General features: G+C 42.4%; 1 protein-coding gene across 1 annotated transcript in view; it reads right to left on the minus strand.

Annotated features, from left to right (window-relative positions):
* Positions 1 to 316: 316 nt before the first annotated feature.
* LOC140198334 (uncharacterized) overlaps positions 317 to 13,608 on the minus strand; it is a 91,516-nt gene continuing 78,224 nt past the window's right edge. The window contains exons 9-10 of the mRNA XM_072259430.1: positions 11,966 to 12,052; positions 317 to 860 (exon numbers count right to left, since the gene is read on the minus strand). Coding sequence (XP_072115531.1) covers positions 12,003 to 12,052 — 50 coding nt within the window. The 3' untranslated portion in view covers positions 317 to 860; positions 11,966 to 12,002. The remainder of the gene's footprint in view (positions 861 to 11,965; positions 12,053 to 13,608) is intronic.

Genomic DNA, 13,608 nt, shown 5'->3' on the forward strand with positions numbered 1-13,608 from the left:
CCCGCTTTTGCTTTGCTCTCCTTGCAACGAGCAACAAACTCAATTTAGTTTACCTCACAGTGTTTTTCTGTCTTGCATTTGGGTATGCTACCAGCGCCCCCACTGTGATAAAAGGACGTGATAAAATGAATTTCTTCCACCACAGAGTAATGAATCTTTGAAATTCTCCACCCAAGACAGTCACGGAATAAATTCAAAATTAGTGAGAGGAATTTTGGGCTGTGGAGAAGTCAAAGAAAGCGGGATGAACAAACAATTTGGTGGTGGAACTCAGCGTGTCGATCTGTAAAAATAACGGAAAGCAATAGTTGACATTTTAGGTAGAAACTCTGCACCAGTCTTTGGGGTGAGGCAGCAAAGCATAGCTGATGGCATGATCAGATAGTTCAACTTCTTGTGGAATGCTTGACTGGTCTGATATATGTTCTTATGTTGATTAGGTGTGACACAAAACAACTTCTTTGGAAATCTATATAATCTGCAACAGTTAATATTTATTTAACAATTCACTAAAAATCAAACAATATTATATTTATAAAATGCAAACACTGTCTCTAACATTTAGTGTTTTGTTTTCCTTATCAGTTCCTGTCTAGTGTACTTTTATTTTTTAAAGACAATAACTTTAATCTTTTATCTAATTGAGAAAAATCTTACTTAGCTAAACTAGAATCAACATTGAGAAAGATTGCATGACAGTGCATGGAATCCAATTACAATCTTTACTTCTTCACTTCCAAAGCTGAAGTTGACAGAGATCCTGCAGCATTAACTGCTGTTGTTGCCACCACCATCTCTCGCTCTCCCATTTCAACACGCTCAGCATTTTCTTCCCCTGTGAACTGGATGCAAGTGTTTGTCTGGAAATATCACAGTAGCAGGCACTGATTAAAATAATGGAATTATAACATTGCTCCAGTTTAAAACTGTACCCGCTCGTGCAGGAGGAACAGACTATGTATCAGTCACCTTTAGCATTAGACCTTGAACCCTAGGATAAAGAAATTAGCTGTCTACTTTATCTATGCCTCCCATAATATCAGAAAAAATTCTGCCAGATCTCCCCACAGTCGTCCCTGCTCTAGAGAAAACAACCTAGTTTTCAAATCTTTCCTCATAGCACATGCCCTCTAGGTGAATCTCCTCTACAGCTTCAAGATCTCACCTATAAGAGGGCAGCCAGAACTGAAAGCTATTAATTAAATTAAAGGCGTCCGTCAGTCTTGTGAGACCATGGATCTGCACCTGGAAAGTCTTCATTCTCCAGGGCGCAGGCCTGGGCAAGGTTGTATGGAAGACCAGCAGTTGCCCATGCTGCAAGTCTCCCCTCTCCACACCACCGATGTTGTCCAAGGGAAGGGCATTAGGACCCATACAGCTTGGCACCAGTGTCGTCACAGAGCAGTGTGTGATTAAGTGCCTTGTTCAAGGACAGAACACATGTTGCCTTGGCTGGGGCTCGAACTCACGACCTTCAGGTCGCTAGTCCAATGCCTTAACCACTTGGCCACATGTCCACATCATAAAGCTATACTCTAGATGCAGCCTAAGGTTGTCATAGCTGGGGTGGTTGTGGGGATAAGCTCCCACTAACTATAAAGTGCTCTAAATGGTGTGTGACTCCAACAGCCTCTGACAACCAAGTCCAACTCTTGGCCTCACATGTGGCATAGCCACTAGGCCCCGTGGAACTGTTTTTACTGACAGAAGGGTCAAAGGCGGGCCTCAAAACCAGTTGCTTCAGGGGTTTTCAGCCTTGTTGGCAGCCTGCCTAGGAAAAGGAAAACTCAAATTTTAAACTCTGCTGCCTTGCAGCCATACCCACCAATGGGAAAGGCTTCAGGAGTAAACCCTGAGGAAGAAATCTGGAGCTGGGGTCTCTAAGGCAGTTTGATGTTGTTTACAACTTCACTCTGGCATCCTCTGTGACGACACTGGTACCAATCTGTATTGGCGCTTGCCCTTCCCTTGGACTACATCAGTGACGTGGAGAGGGGGAACCTGCTGCATGGGCAACAGCCGGTTCTTCAGATCTTCCTACCCAGGCTTGCGCCCTGGAGAGGACACAGTCCACCAGAGGCGCAAACCTGTAATCCCCTGGGATCGACAGCTGCCTACCTACCTACTACCTACAACCTACTCCAGATGCGGCTGAATCAGAGGGCATCACAACTCCAGAGTTTTGAACTCAATGCCTTGACATTCCATGTTCCCAATTCCAGTAGCTATTTTTAAATTTTCATTTACTATAATATTCTGACTGATTTACATCTTTTAGTCAGTCATATGCTCATGAATCGGGGACTCAATAGTCAGAGGAACAGACAGGACATTCTGTGGACTCGAACGGGACACGGGATGATAGCTTTCCTCCCAGGTGCCAGCATTAGGGTCACCTCGGATTGCATTCACAACATTTTGGAGAGTGAGGGAAAGCAGGCAGACGTCTTGGTACATATTGGTACCAATGACATAGGAAGGAAAAGCAAAGAGGTCCTGAAAAGAGAATTTAGAGAGCGAGGTAGAAAGTTGAGAAGCAGAACCTCCCGGGTAGTAATTTCTGGATTGCTGCCTGTACCACGCAGCAGTGAGGATAGAAACAGGACCATTTGGCAGATTAATGCATAGATGAGAAGCTGGTGCAGCAGGCAGGGCTTCAGGTTCTTGTATCATTGGGATCTCTTCTGGGGGAGACCTGACCTGTTCAGAAGTGACAGGTTGCATCTGAACCCGAGGGGGACCGGAGTGAAAGGACTCAGGATAGGATGGATTGTAAAAAAGCAAAGATAGCGTACAGTCAGACTGTCAGGTAGAGCAGGCAGATGACAGAACATAATTGCAGCCAGCAGGGTATCAGTGCATGAGGGATGCAGAATTAAAAAGGGTAGCAAAAGCAGCCCACAAAGTGTTATATCTCAATGTGTGGAGTATAAGAAATAAGGTGGATGATGATGTTGCACTTTTACAGGTTGTTGGGTATGATGTTGTGGCCATCATTGAATCATAGCTGAAGGATGGTTGTAGTTGGGAGCTGAATGTCCAAGATTACAGGTTGTATCAGTTTGGCTCTGCCGGTAAAGAATGGCATCAAATCAGTATAAAGATGTGACATAAGATCAGAAGAAGTTGAATCCTTGTGGGTTGAGTTAGGAAACTGCAAGGGTAAAAGGACCCTGATGGCAGTTATATACAGGCCTCCCAACAGTGGCTGGGATGTGGACCACAGATTACAACAGGAAATAGAAAAGGTGAGACAAAAGGGGAATGATATGAGAGTAATGGGAGATTTCAACATGCATGTTGATTGGGAAACTCAGGTTGGTAATGAATGCCTAATACGGCATTTTACAGCAGAGTATCATTGAGCCGACTGGGGAATCAACTATACTGGATTGGGTGTTATGTAATGAACCGGAGGTGATTAGGGGGCTTTAGGTAAAAGAACCCTTAGGAGAAGTGATCACAATGTGATTGAGTTCAACTTGAAATTTGATAGGGAGAAAGTAAAGTTTGACATAGTAGTGTTTCAGTGGAGGAAAGGAGTGGTATGAGAGCAGAACTGGCCAAAGTAAATTGGAAGGAGATGCTGGTGGGGATGACAACAGAGCAGCAATGGCATGAGTTTCTAGGAAAAATGAGGAAGGAGCAGGATAGCTGTACTCCAAAAACTAAGAAATATTCAAATGGCAAAATACTACAACCATGGCTGACAAGGGAAGTCAAAGCTATTGTAAAAGCAAAAGAGGGCATACAACAAAGCAAAAATTTGTGGAAAGAAAGGGGATTGGAAGGCTTTTAAAACCCTGCAAGAGCAACTACAAGAATCATTAGGAGGGAAAAGATGAAATATGAAAGTAAGCTAACAAACAATATCAAAGAGGATAGTAAAAGCTTTTACAAATGTATAAAAAAAAAGGAGAGATGACACTGGATATAGGACCACTAGAAAATGAGGCTGGTGAAACAACAGGGGCCAAGGAGATGGCTGCTGAACTAAATGAGTATTTTGCATAACTCTTCACTGTGAAAGACACTAGCAGTACGCCAGGTGTTGAAGAGTGTGAGGGAAGAGAATCAGAATCAGGTTTATTATCACCAACATGTACGCGAAATTTGCTAACTTAGCAGCAGCAGTTCAATGCAATACATAATCTAGCAGAGAGAGGAAAAATAATAAAATAAAAATAATAATAAATAAACAAGTAAATCAATCATGTATATTGAATAGATTCAAAAAACGTACAAAAACAAAAATACTGTATATCTTTTTAAAAAAGTGAAGGAGTGTCCAAAAATTCAATGTCCATTTAGGAATTGAATGGCAGAGGGGAAGAAGCTGTTCCTGAATCACTGAGTGTGTACCTTCAGGCCTCTGTAGTTCCTACCTGCTGTAACAGTGAGAAAAGGGCATGCCCTGGGTGCTGGAGGTCTTTAATAATGGATGTTGCCTTTCTGAGACACCGCTCCCTAAAGATGTCCTGGGTACTTTGTAGGCTAGTGCCCAAGATGGAGCTGACTAGATTTACAACCCTCTGCAGCTTCTTTCGGTCCTGTGCAGTAGCCCCTCCATACCAGACAGTGATGCAGCCTGTCAGAATGCTCTCCACAGTACAACTATAGAAGTTTTTGAGTATTTTTGTTGACATGCCAAATCGCTTCGAACTCCTAATAAAGTATAGCCGCTGTCTTGCCTTCTTTATGACTACTTCAGTGTGTTGGGACCAGGTTAGATCCTCAGAGATCTTGATACCCAGGAACTTGAAACTGCTCACTCTCTCCACTTCTGATCCCTCTGAGGATTGGTATGTATTTCTTTGTCTTACCCTTCCTGAAGTCCTCAATCAGCTCTTTCATCTTATTGACATTGAGTGCCAGGTTGTTGCTGCGACACCACTCCACTAGTTAGCATGTCTCACTCCTGTACACCCTCTCGTCACCACCTGAGATTCTACCAACAATGGTTGTATCGTCAGCTAATTTCATCATCATCAGGTGCCGTGCCCAGTTTGAGCTTTGACTGCCATGGCCCACACACTCCTGTTTCGGGTCAAGTGGATCAATTCATTGGTATTCATTTCCAGTTCTCTGTCTGCTGTCTCCATCATCATTTGTCTTTGCCTTCCTCTTGCTTTCTTCCCTTCAATCTTTCCCATAATTACCGTGGATTCTAACTCCTCTTTCCTAATCACATGTCCAATGAAGTTACGTTGCCTTTTCATGATCTCATACATTATTTCTCTTTTTGGGTTTGCTCTGTTCATGACATCCTCGTTAGATATTTGTTTCATCCATGATATTCTTTGCATCCTCCTGAAAAACCACATCTCTGCTCCTTCAATTCATTTCCTCATGTTACTAGATATTGTCCAACATTCTGAGCCATATATCATAACCAGATAAATGTAACATTTCAGTACTCTGAGGCAGATTGTAATGCCTAGTTTAGTGTTGGTCAGTATACTCTTCATTCTCGTAAAGGTGTCTTTTGCCATCCCTATTCTTCTTTTGATGTCCATGTTGCACCTGCCATCTGATGTCACCCAGCTTCCTCAGTTGCAAAGGTTCTGTACTTGTTTTATGTCTTCCCCGTTTATTTTCAGCCTGCAGATAGGATTCTCCTTCTTTTTGGATATCACCATACATTCTGTCTTTTTGTAATTGATAGATAGACCCATTTTTGCACTTTCTTCAAGAACTATATCAATTAAGTTTTGTAGTTCTTCCTCCGTACTTGCAATTAACACAGGGTCATTCGCATATCTGAAATTATTGATGTTTTCACCGCCAACTTTGATTCCCAAGATGTTTCTTATTTTTTGTAATATTGTTTCACTATACACATTAAATAAATCAGGGGAGAAAACACACCCTTGTCTAACGCCTCTCTTGATTTTCATAAACTGACTCACTTCTCCATCTATTCTTACAACGGCAGTTTGTTCCCAGTACAGATTTCTGATTAGGCGGAGGTCTTTCGAATCTAAATCTAGAGTCTCCTGTAATATTTCAAATAACTTATTGTGCTTCACTTTATCAAAAGCTTTTGTGTAGTTGATAAAAACAAACAAACCTTTTTGCACTTGAATAGCTCGTTCTGATAGTATCCTTAACATCAATATTGCGTTTCTTGTACCTTTGTCTTTCACAAAACCACATTGTTCTTTACCTAGTTCACCTTGTATTTTACTTTTAGCTCTTGTCATCAAAATTCTTGGAAGTATCTTAGTGATATGACTCATTAAACATATGGTCCTATTAATTCACATTCTATTGCTCCAGGTTTCTTAGCAAGAGTGATAAATACTGATTTTTTCCATCTCTTCTGGTATTATTCCGGTCTCATAAATGTCATTGATTAAATCAATAAGTTTTTCAATTCCATAATTTTCAAAGGCGATAATTTGTTCTATCACTAATTCATCAGGACCTGCTGCCTTTCCTTTCTTCATCTTATTTATTGCGTTACAAGCTTTAGATTTTAAAATACTTGGACCTTCAATGTTCTTCTTAATTTCTGGTTTTTCGCCTCGATCATCTTCAAACAATTCCTGAATAAACTCAGTCCTTGTATTTTACTTTTAGCTCTTGTCATCAAAATTCTTGGAAGTATCTTAGTGATATGACTCATTAAACTTATGGTCCTATTAATTCACATTCTATTGCTCCAGGTTTCTTAGCAAGAGTGATAAATACTGATTTTTTCCATCTCTTCTGGTATTATTCCGGTCTCATAAATGTCATTGATTAAATCAGTAAGTTTTTCAATTCCATAATTTTCAAAGGTGATAATTTGTTCTATCACTAATTCATCAGGACCTGCTGCCTTTCATTTCCTCATCTTATTTATTGCATTACAAGCTTTAGATTTTAAAATACTTGGACCTTCAATGTTCTTCTTAATTTCTAGTTTTTCACCTCGATTGTCCTCAAACAATTCCTGAATAAACTCAGTCCGTCTGTTCATAATCTCATCTTTTTCCATGATAATGGTACCGTCCTTTGCTTTCAAATATCCACCTGAAGAACAGAGGAGCTTTTTACCAGTGATATTCTTGATTTGTTGATGGAACCTTTTTGGATCAGTAATAGGGATTCTTTCTATTTGCTCACATTCCTGGTTTAACCATTCTCTTTGGCTTTTTGACATAAGCTTTTAACTTTTTTATCTACAGACTTATATTCTATAGGTTTTGCTTTCTTCAGTCTCCTTTCTTCCACTAGATTTATTCTTTGTGCTTTTTTCTTTTTCAGGAATCACTGTCTTTGCTGATTCTACCAAGGCATCCTTCAGAGAGTTAAACTTCATTTCTACATGATTGCTATTATCTTCAACAGATTCTATTTCCAGACTTTAAAATCGATTCCTTACTTCAATCGTAAACTTTTGTCTCAAATTTTCTTCTTTAATTATTTGCAAGTAGTCAAGGGATTGTTCAGGTTTTTGCTTCTTTAGTTTTTTAAGTTTTACTTTTACATGACATATTACTGGGTTATGGTCACTATTACAGTCTGCACCTGGATATGTTTTGCATTGAGTCACTGAGTTTCTAAATCTTTGGTTTATAGTAATAAAGTCAATTGGATTTCTTGTGTTATCACCTGGACTTTTCCAGGTCCACAAGCATCTTGGATGCTCTTTAAAGTAAGTATTCATAATGACCTGATTATTCATCTTGCACCATTCTACCCATTTCTCGCCTCTTTCATTTCTTTCCCCTAGTCCAAATTTTCCTATGGTATTTCCATCAACACCTTGTCCTACTTTAGCATTTAGATCTCCCATGACAATAACAATATCTTGAGATTTGCATCCATTCTTTGCTTGTTCAAGCTCTTCATAGAATTTATCTATATCCTCATTTGTTCCATCTGTTGTTGGTGCATATACCTGTATAATTGCTAAATCAAATGGTTGTCCTCTGAATTTAACAAGGAACACTCTTTCTGATATTGCCCAGTGTCCTAAAACACTTAATAGAAACATAGGAAACCTACAGCACAAACCTTCAGCCCACAAAGTTGTGCCGAACATGTCCCTACCTTAGAAATTACTAGGCTTACCCATAGCCCTCTATTTTTCTAAGCTCCATGTACGTATCCAAAAGTCTCTTAAAAGAGCTTATCATATCCACCTCCACCACCATTGCTGGCAGCCCATTCCACGCACTCACCACTCTCTGCATAAAAAAACTTAACCCTGACATCTCCTCTGTACCTACTTCCCAGCACCTTAAACCTGTATCCTCTTGTGGCAATCATTTCAGCCCTGGGAAAAAAGCTACTGACTACCCAGAAAAGCCTCTGACTATCCAAATAAATTAGTGTTTTATTTCTATTCTGACATGTTCCAGCACCTTCCGACGAACTTCACTAATTCCTATGATGTTAATTTTTAGTCCTTCCATTTCATTTATCACGTCCTGACAAAGGGTCTTAGCCTGAAACGTCGACTGTACCTCTTCCTAGAGATGCTGCCTGGTCTGCTGTGTTCACCAGCAACTTTGATGTGTGTTGCTTGAATTTCCAGCATCTGCAGAATTCCTCTTGTTTGAGTCATTTATCACATTGTCCAATTTTCCTGCTTGATATGGGGTTCTTACATTCCAAGTGGCAACAATTTTCTTTTGTGTGACTTGAATTTTATGAGCAGTAGCTTGATGACGGTCGGGGATCCCCCGCTGCCCAGAATCAACCCTACCGAGCGAAACATCTTCAGAATTGTCTTGAAGATCCTCTTGACGCTGTTGTTGTGCAATACATTTTGAGAGTTTGACCATGGTTTTCTGAGCATATAGATTCTAGGAAACCAAGTATCTAGCAATGGTGATTTTCTATTGCCTTCCATTGGGCGAATGAAGAAATCGCCACTTCTCTTCCCAAATGTTCATCTGCCTGTATTATCGCCATTGTTATTTGAGGGCGTAGCTCATCCGCCTTCTCCGTCATAAGTTCAGTTACTGAACCTGCCGGATCTGCCGTTGGCCTTCGCTCAAATCCTGAGCAGGATTCCTCACAGGTGCTATCGTTCCGGGTCAGAGCGGCCCTGGGAGCAATGAATGACTAAGGGGTAACTCCACTTTCCCCAAAGCTCTGAAAGTCCCCAGTCACAGCCTCATCACCGGTTGCAGTTTAGAGTCATACCCAGGGCAGCAAATTTATAGATGGTATTTGAGCTATGCCCAGCCACACAGTCAGAGAGTAGAGCAGTGGGCTAAGCACACATTCCTGAGGTACAGCAGTGTTTGTCGTCAGTGAAGAGGATACGTTATCACCAATCCCCACAGACTGTGCTGAGTGCAGTTACTACTATAAGGAAGAAGGCACTCAAAAAGTTGAAAGACCCAAGAGTACATGAGTCACCTGGGCCAGATGAACTCCACCCTAGGGTTCTGATTGTGGAGGCATTAGTAATGATCTCTCAAAACTCATTGGACTCTGGCACGGACTGGAAAATTGCAAATGTCACTCCACTCTTTAAGGAAGGTAGCAGAAAGGAATTTATAGACCAGTTAGCCTAACTTCAGTGGTTGGGAAGATGTCAGAGTCAATTGTTAAGCACAAGGTTATGGAGTACTTGGTGATGCAGAAGGCAGAACAAGCTCAGTATAGTTTCCTTAAGGGAAAATCTTGCCTGACAAATCTGTTGGAATTGTGTGAGGAGATTACACATAGGATAGATAAAGGGGATGTAGTAGATGCTGTATATTTGAACATATAGAAGGCCTTTGACAAGGTGCCACACATGAGGCTGCTTACCAAGTTAAGAGTCTATGGCTTCATAGGAAAGTTACTAACATGATTAGAGCATTGGCTAATTGGGAGGAGGCAGCAAGTGTGAACAATAGGATTCTTTTCTGGTTGGCTGCCAGTGACTAGTGGTGTTCCGTAGGGGTCAGTGTTGGGACAGTTTCTTTTCATGCTGTATATCAATGATTTGGATGATGGAATAGATGGCTTTTTTGCCAAGTTTGCAGATGATTCGAAGACTAGTGGAGAGGCAGGTAGTGTTGAGGAAACACGTAGGCTGCAGAAAGGCTTAGTCAGTTTAGGAGAATTGGCAAGAAAGTGGCAAACTAAATACAATGTTGGAAAATGTATGGTCATGCACTTTGGTAGTAGAAATAAATGTGCAGAATATCTTCTAAACAGGGAGAAAATCCAGGAGAACGCACAAAACGCTGGAGGTCGGGCAGCATCCGTGAAAAAAAAACATCAATGTTTCGGGCTGAGACCCTTCGTCAGGACTGTAGAGGGAGGAGGCAGAGGCCCTGTAAAGAAGGTGGGGGGAGGGTGGGAAGGAGAAGGCTGGTAGGTTCCAGGTGAAAAACCAGTAAGGGGAATGATAAAGGGGTGGGGGAGGGGAAGCAGGGAGGTGATAGGCAGGAAAGGTGAAGAAGGAATAGGGGAAAACACAATGGGTAGTAGAACGAGGCGGAACCATGAGGGAGGTGATAGGCAGCTGGGGGAGGGGGCAGAGTGAAACTAGGATGGGGGAAGGAAATTGCCAGAAGTTGGAGAATTCAATGTTCATGCCGTTTTGTGAGTGTTGCTTTGACTCCAGCATCTGCAGAGTACTTTGTGTTGAGAAAATCCAGGAGACTGAGATGCAGATAGACTTGGGAGTCCTTGTGCAGAACACCCTAAAGGTTAACTTGCAAACTGAGTTGGTGGTGAGGGAGGCAAATGCCATGTTAGCATTTATCTGGAGAGGTCTGGAATACAAGAGCAAGGATGTGATGCTGAGGCTTTATAAGGCACTGGTGAGGCCTCACCTTGAGCAATGTGAACAGTTTTAGGCCCCTCATCTTAGAAAAGATATGCTAGCATTGGAGAGGGTCCAGAGGAGGTTCACAAGGATGATTCCAGGAATGAAAAGGTTATCAAATGAGGAACGTTTGATGGCTCTGGAACTTATAAGTATGAAGGGGGATCTCATTGAAACCTTACAAATGTTGAAAGGCATAGACAGTAAATGTGGAAAGGAGGTCTCCCATGTTGGGAGAGTCTGGGACAAGAGGGCACAGCCTCAGGATAGAGGGGTGTCCATTTAAAACAGAGATGCGGAGAAATTTCTTTAGCCAGAGGGTGGCGAACTTGTGGCATTTATTACCATGGGCAGGTGTGGTGGCCAGATATTTGGGTGTATTTAAGGCAAAGCATGATCGGTTCTTGAAAGGTTACAGTGAGAAGTCTGGGGAGTGAGGCTGAAGAGGAGGAGAAAGGGATCAGCCATGATTGAATGGTGGGGCAGAATCGATGGACCAAATGGCCTAATTCTGTTCCTTTTTGTATGGATATGAATTATTTCAGTTAATGCCACCTTGCTGTCAGCCTCAAGCAGTCTGGCCATTCTCCTCTGACCTCTTTCATGAACAAGCCGTTTTGTCCACTGAACCATTACTCACTGGATGTGTTTTGTTTTCCTTACCATTTGATATGTGGCCAAGTGGTTAAGGCATTGGACTAGCGATCTCAAGGTCGTGAGTTCGAGCCCCAGCCGAGGGAACGTGTTCTGTCCTTGAGCAAGACACTTAATCACACATTGCTCTGCAATGACACTGGTGCCAAGCTGTATGGGTCCTAATGCCCTTCCCATGGACAACATTGGTGTCGTGGAGAGAGGAAACTTGCAGCGTGGGCAACTGCTGGTCTTCCATACAACCTTGCCCAGGCCTGCGCCCTGGAGAGTGAAGACTTTCCAGGCGCAGATCCATGGTCTCGCAAGACTAACGGATGCCTTTACTTTACTTTGATATTTGCATCAATGAGCAGACATACTGTCTAAAGGGGGAGGGAACGGCTGGCAGATGGGGGCAAAAGAGGGGGAAGAGGGAGGTGACGGAGGGGGGCGGAGAGGGAGGCGACGGGGTAGATGGGCTGAGGGGGGAGGATTGGTTAGGAGTGGGGGGGTGGTTGAAGAGGGGTTTGCCATGTTTTCATAGGTCTCTCGTTGGTTAAACATTACCTGGAAACTGTGTAAATTTCTGAAGCTGGCAAAGCTCTTATTTTGACCAAAGTCGACTTGTTCTTCTTGTAAGTGTCCATGTCTGCACTGATAATAACACAAAAAGGCAGATAATTGAAAGTGAAGTTCAGACTTGTTTACTAGTTCAAGTTTAGAGTCTCCATGAGCCCGAGACGAGGAAGCAGGCAGATGCACTATTTCTATACTGTATGAAGACTAGTAGTAGTAGTCATACTTTATTAATCCCGGGAACACTGATATTTATTTAAATATAAGCATGGAATTGGCCTTTCAGGACACTTTGAGTCGAATCGCCCAGAAACCCCCAACAATCCCAATTAAGCCTAACATAATCACCGGATAATTTACTAACTAGTTAACCTATCAGGTATGTCTCTGGTGTCTGGGAGGATACGGGAACACCCAGAGAAAACACATGGGGAGAATGTCCAGAGTCTCCTTACAGAGGATTCCGGAACAAAACTATGAAATCCAACACAGCCAGTTGCTACAGGGACACACAAACCTATACCCAGTCACACAAGCAACACTTGTCCATTAGGACAATCACAGTCACACAGACAACATTTGGAAGGAATAATAGAAGAGCAGATTCTTATTTAAATGGTGAAAGACGGCTGTTGTGCAGAGGGACTTGGGAGTGCTTGTGCATGAATCACAAAAAGTTGGCTTGCAGGTACAACAGGTTATTAGAAAGGCAAACGGAATGTAGGCCTTCATTGCCAGAGGGATTGAATTCAAGAGCAGGGAGATCATGCTGCAACTATACAGGGTACTGGTGAGGCCGCACCTGGAGTACTGTGTGCAGTTCTGGTCTCCATACTTGAGGAAGGATATACTGGCTTTGGAGGCAGTGCAGAGGAGGTTCACCAGGTTGATTCCAGAGATGAAGGGGTTAACCTATGAGGAGAGATTGAGTCGCCTGGGACTATACTCTCTGGAGTTCAGAAGAATGAGAGGGGATCTTATAGAAACATACAAAATTTTGAAAGGGATAGATAAGATAGAACATAGAATAGTACAGCACAGTACAGGCCCTTCGGCCCACAATATTGTGCCGACCCTCAAACCCTGCCTCCCATATAACCCCCCACCTTAAATTCCTCCATATACCTGTCTAGTAGTCTCTTAAACTTCACTAGTGTATCTGCCTCCACCACTGACTCAGGCAGTGCATTCCACGCACCAACCACTCTCTGAGTAAAAAACCTTCCCCTAATATCCCCCTTGAACTTCCCACCCCTTACCTTAAAGCCATGTCCTCTTGTATTGAGCAGTGGTGCCCTGGGGAAGAGGCGCTGGCTATCCATTCTATCTATTCCTCTTATTATCTTGTACACCTCTTACATGTCTCCTCTCATCCTCCTCCTCTCCAAAGAGTAAAGCCTTAGCTCCCTTAATCTCTGATCATAATGCATACTCTCGAAACCAGGCAGCATCCTGGTAAATCTCCTCTGTACCCTCTCCGATGCTTCCACATCCTTCCTATAGTGAGGCGACCAGAACTGGACACAGTACTCCAAGTGTGGCCTAACCAGAGTTTTATAGAGCTGCACCATTACATCGCGATTCTAAAACTCTATCCCTTAACTTATGAAAGCTAACACCCTATAAGCTTTCTT

The sequence above is a fragment of the Mobula birostris genome, chromosome 5 (genome assembly GCF_030028105.1).
Source record: "Mobula birostris isolate sMobBir1 chromosome 5, sMobBir1.hap1, whole genome shotgun sequence".
Taxonomy (NCBI): Eukaryota; Metazoa; Chordata; class Chondrichthyes; order Myliobatiformes; family Myliobatidae; genus Mobula; species Mobula birostris.